Genomic DNA, 5,527 nt, shown 5'->3' on the forward strand with positions numbered 1-5,527 from the left:
CAGCCCTCTCATCACGGTGCGTGGCGGCAGGCGTCGTGGTGTCTCCCTGGTGGTGGTGCATTCTTGGGTGCAAGGTTCATTGCCATGTCTTTGCGTACGGCTTGAGGAAACCCGCTTAAGCCGAGAAAACGGGGTGGCAGTGACGCCGCACTTGAAGAAAGGAGTCGTCTAGACTCAAAGTCTCCGTCTGTCGTGTCGGGCGCCACTGTTCTTTGCAAGCATTGTATGGGAGCGCGTACTCGGGGAACGCACTGCTGTAGCACAACCCGGCACTGCCTTTGTAAATGGCCCAAGTGAAGACGACCATGAAAGGAATGCACAAGGGGGGGGGGGGGGGGGGGGGAAGTAGAATTACAACAGTAGGTATAGGGACTACAGTCATTGAGTGTACCCTGTGATTCGTCTTTCACAGATTGCGATGGCACCAGCCCAGAGTTCTGACGTTTACGTAGCAGTTATATCTTGAGTGCGTTAGCATTAAAACAACCCCAATTTAACATTTCGCTGATGTTTGTCAGTCCCACCTATTGGTCTGGCCCATCGGCCACGGCAGACAGGTGACAACCTGCCCGTCGGATTGCGGCCAACCTGCCAGCAGGCTTCATGAGCAGCTATGGATAACACTTTATGGCAAAACACCCTATGGCCGCGAATGGGTATCAAACCTGCGGCAGCGCGAACAAAACAGTCAGAGGGTACTGCGACTGTCTAAAGTGCGTAGAGGCGAAAGCGTTTTCCGCACCACTTTGCCTATGTGACACTGGTGGCGTCACCACTGGATGACGTCACACATAATTGATGACGAAGTAATGACAAATGACTAATTAATGACTGATTACTGATTAATCACTCAGCACTAATTGGCTGCTAATTAATGGCGCTTAAGCTTCGCCTTTAGGAGTAGACCGCGACAGCGTGTTTTAGCGCTGCGAGGGAGTCCACGGAACATCCGTTCGGCGCGATGCCCTGCCCTTTGAACGCAACGCTTTTTGAGGAAAGGAAATGGCGCTGTAATTCTCAGTCATCTCTGTGGACACCTTAACCGCACCGTACAAGAAGGGAGGAAGTGGCAGTAAAAGAAGAAAGAGAGGCCGTAATGAAGAAACTGAAAATTGTATTTGAGGAAAGGAAATTACGCAGTAACTGTCTCACATATCTCGGTGGACACCCGTCAAAACGCGGACACATCTGTCGACACAGCTGCCGACATGGATGTCGACACGGCTGCCGACACGGATTGCTAACGACAGCATGAGGCGTTAAGGGCTTTCGCCTTAATAAGCTTCGCTGGCCATCGCATTAGACCACTAGGTTATCACCACAGCCGAACATCCCGCATTATTGTTGTTGTTGGCCTCATACAAATGGCGCATACGCACAAGGGGGAGGGCCATGGCCAGGCGGTGACTACCAGTTTTGCGGAAGCGTGTGGCGTTGCTTGCCAATGGGGTCCCGGAATTACCTAGTATTGTGAACGCAAAGGGCCAATAGGGTCCTACCCAAATCACTTTTCTCTAAAATTTTAATAGAAGAAAAATGTTTTTCACCGCCACCAACGCCGGACGCGGTTGTTGCGACGCGGGCCTGTTCTTTCACTCTTTCTTCTCAATCTGCATGTGGCAGCGCTTGTGGCTCAGCTCGAGCCAGTAAGCAGGAAGCAGGCCCGTGCAATTTCCTTTTCATCCCCCTTTCAGTCGCCACAACAACAATCTTTAACGTGCACTGACATCGCACATCGCACGGGTGCCTTTTGCGTTTCGCCTCCATCGAAACGCGCCCGCCGCGGTCGGGTTCGAACCCGGGTACTCCTGCTCGGTAGACGAGCGCCTTAACCACTGAGCCAACGTGGCAGCACACGGGCGCCTTTTGCGTTTCTCCTGCATCAAAAGCGGCCGCCGCGGCCGGGTGCGAACCCGAGTACTGCGGCCCGGTAGACGAGCGCAAAGTGCGATTGAGGAATCCCCTGACCCAGGGAGCCAGTTATGCGCACTTCTTTCCCTCAAAATCAGCGGAGTCTAGAACGTTTTCAACGCCAATGTCAATGAAAGCAATGAGCGCCGACGGCCTACAGTTTCAGGGCCATGTTTCTGCCACAACGTTGTCAATTCCAACGCATGTTGCGCACATCTGTAGCAGAAGAGGTCGCGATTGCTCTCGCGGCCTCACATTCCGATTCAAAATACGTAACCACCGACTCGCGAGGGGCTTGTCGGAACGTCGAACAGAACAAGGCTGCACTCCCTTCCTAGCCTATCGAATCTACCAAAATTGCATACGGGATACGGACCCCGCACCACGTTACCTTATATGGGCCCCTGCTCATAAGGGGTTGGTAGGAAACGAGGCAGCAGACGCAGCCGCCCGCGCGCTCTCTCACCGGGCTGTTTTCTCCACCCCATCCGATCAGGAACCCGATTTTAATCCGGTCTATACATTCAATGATATTACAACATATTATCAAAATCGTCATCGCCTTTACCCTAGCCCATGTAAAGGCCTGAAGAAGGCGGATGAGCGGCTCCTTCTCCGCCTCCTCACCAATACATTGCTCTGCCCGTCAGCGCTAAAACATTTTGACCCCTCCTTTAGCGGCAGCTGCCCACACTGTAGTGCAGTGTCTTCTGACACCTATCACATGGTGTGGGCCTGCCCCTCCAACCCCTCCAATCCCGCTATTCCCCCCATCCCCAGCGCTGTGTGTGTCTTGTCTCCTTCTTGGTCTGTGTGTGCTTGCGCTGTTGAACCATCACTATGAATCGACACCAACTAGCCCAATCTGCAGTTCTTCCCCAACCCAACCCGGGAGGACTGGGAGGCGACCTTGCTCGGCTACCACGACTTACAGGCCCAACAAGCCTTAGTCGGGTGCGCCCGGGCGGCGGCCACCGCCACTGGGGTCCCATACTAGGGACCTAGTATGGGACCCCTTACGAACACCTAGTGTTTGTAAGGATCGGTCCCTTACGGGACCAAACATACCTCCTGTTCATTCTTAATAAATGTTTTCACCACCACCACCACCACCACCACCGCCATTAGCTTAAAGCGCCAAGGAGGTGTCCACTGTTCCAGTGGGCCACTTATCCGCCTTTCCTTTGCTTTCGAAGCTCCCACACTTAATCGGTTTCAGCGGAGCTTTGGAGCCGCTGAAGGTCGCTCAAGGTCAAAGCGACGTGTTCGGCGAAACTCTCGGAGCATGTCGTAGTAAAGCTTTCGCTTTAAGAAACTGAAATAGGAATAGCGAAAAATAAAATACCGAACTGTCAGCAGCCCGCGCTGTGCTTTAGGACGTCATCTTCTTCAACTTTCGTGTGCAGTGGATCCAGTACACATTGCTATCGCATTGCTGGGGGCGGTTATCCCTTCCGTTACAGCGCAGTTTGGGTGTCCACCGACATATGTGAGCGGTAACTGCGTCATTTCCTTTCCTCCAAAAAAAATTTTCAACTTCAGAGCGTGGGTGGATGAGACAAGTTTGCGTGCATACGGGGGGTCGGTAACTGGCAAAGGACAGGGTTGATTGCAGAGCCTTTACTTTGCAATGAGCGTAGTCAGGCTGACGATGAAGTGAAATCCGAAGTGCGAGCGCACCTAGCTCGCATTTGGCATAACCTCGCGAAATTCGAATTTTATTGCGAAAGCAATACTACTCGCACTTTCAAGCCTTCGCGTGACCCGGCCGCAGTTACATTTGACCTTTAGCGCAGTGAATATGAGCGACCAACTCGCTCCTTCAGATAGCCCGGCTGCAGTTACGCCGCGCCGCGCACCTGTGGCGCTACTGCCGCATTGACGTCATACCAGCTGTAGATTGTTTTCTTTCTCTCAGTCGCAAAACAGCAAAAACAAAATATAAAAAAAATTACCGAAGACGTTTTGAGTCGTTGCGCAGCGGCGGCCGGTAGCCACGCGTGACCTGCAGACGCGGCGCACTGCGTTCCTTCAGTTCGTTTTCTTTCCTTGCGCCCTCGACTTCGCACAACAGCGCCCCTTCCTTCTCATCCCATCCCCACCTTACCAGAGAGTACTGGGAGGCTGCCCTACTCGGTTGCTCCGACCTCTGGGCCCAAACAAGCCCCGGTGCCTAGAGCCCGGGCCGCCGTGGAAGCCACGCGGGTCCTGAACTAGCCGTTCCCCCCACCCCCCCCCTCCCTCCCATTGCACGTGTCAACCAGACATATCTATCCCTCCCCCCAACCCCACAAGTGCACTGGGAGGCGGCCCTGCTCGGCTGTCAAGACCAAGAGACCCAAAAGGCCTAGGTTCAACGGAAGCGGGCGGCGTTGCTTGTCAATGGGGCCACGAGGCTCACTTACGCAGGGAACTACGATGAATTTCATCACCCATCTCGCGCATTTGTGCTTACGCTTCGTACCCAAGCGCCCTGGGCCAGCTGCCCGAACAGGCGTTAGGCCTAATGAACAGACACTGACAGCATTGTTGTGGGGGACGGCGCAATTTTTTTTTCTCTTTCTGCAAAGAATTTGCGCGACTTTGGGAAAGGAGCTCGGGAAGGACCAATGCCGGCACAAGACAGCGGTAGACGAGCCCGGGGTAGCAGCGGCAGCCGCCATCTTGTCATCTTGCCTGGTCAGAGTCTCAGCGGCGCGGGTGCGGCTTGAGCCTAGGCCAGTCCTCCCACCTTGAACGTGAAGGTGCGCGTCGGGGCAGGCGCGTCGGGCTCGGCGTTGAACGTGGCCTTGTCGGCCACTTCGGTCTTCTCTTCGAGGCATTCTTCGGTCTGCGAGGCGACCTCGGCGTCGGCGGGTGGCGGTGGTGGTGGCGGCGGCGGCGGCGGCGTTGTCTTGGCGTCGTCGGGCTTGAGCTCGGTGGCAGCCGGAGCTCCCTCGCCCTCGGCGCGGGGCGCCTCCTGGCTGGCAGCAGACTTGGGTGGCTCCGCTCCGGCGGACACCACCTCGTCCCCGCTGGGCGACCGCGTCGCTTCTCCCGACGGCTTGGCGGCCTCTCGGGAAGACGGTCGCAGGTTGTCGGCGACGGCCCCTTCGTCGCCTAGCTCGGGCTGGCTGGTGGCCTTCATGGCCTCGCTGGGGGCGGTGGCGGCGGCGGCAGCGGCCAGGGCGGCAGTGTCCGTGGAGACGTCCATCGCTTCCGGGGGATGCCGACCGTCTGGCTGGGCGCTGCTCCTCTCGCACGGGTCCGAACGTCGCGTGCCGGCCCGGCCGACGTGTCCCGCTGCCCATTGGTCGGCGCTTGGAGCACGTGAGCACGCGTCTCTTCGTCTTTCTCGTCGTCGATGCTCCACCGCCACGTGCGTCTCATGTAGCCGAAACTTGTCCACTTATTAGCTATTCCTTTTTGGTGCGAACCAAGACGGTTATTGAGGAAGTGCGGGGACATCCGGAAAAATTTTAACTGCCTGAAGTTGCTTCAGTAATTCGATATTTTGGCACATAACAGTCCTTCTGTGTAGCCTGGTCGAACTGATGCAGGAAGGGCGAATGCTGTCAAGAATAAACGAGAATGTGCTTTTTGGTTTATGGGGTTTAACGTCCCAAACCAACTCAGG

The 5,527-nt window shown here is 55.7% G+C and overlaps 1 protein-coding gene across 1 annotated transcript; it reads right to left on the bottom strand.

Annotated features, from left to right (window-relative positions):
• Positions 1-4,443: 4,443 nt before the first annotated feature.
• On the bottom strand, positions 4,444-5,216 carry LOC149360793 (uncharacterized). The gene has a single exon (XM_089569397.1). The coding sequence runs from the start codon at positions 5,102-5,104 to the stop codon at positions 4,625-4,627; it is 480 nt and encodes a 159-aa protein (XP_089425523.1). The 5' UTR covers positions 5,105-5,216; the 3' UTR covers positions 4,444-4,624.
• Between the last annotated feature and the right edge of the window lie 311 nt (positions 5,217-5,527).

This window comes from Amblyomma mixtum, chromosome 2 (assembly GCF_055824585.1).
Source record: "Amblyomma mixtum isolate Tamu chromosome 2, ASM5582458v1, whole genome shotgun sequence".
NCBI classification, from domain to species: domain Eukaryota; kingdom Metazoa; phylum Arthropoda; class Arachnida; order Ixodida; family Ixodidae; genus Amblyomma; species Amblyomma mixtum.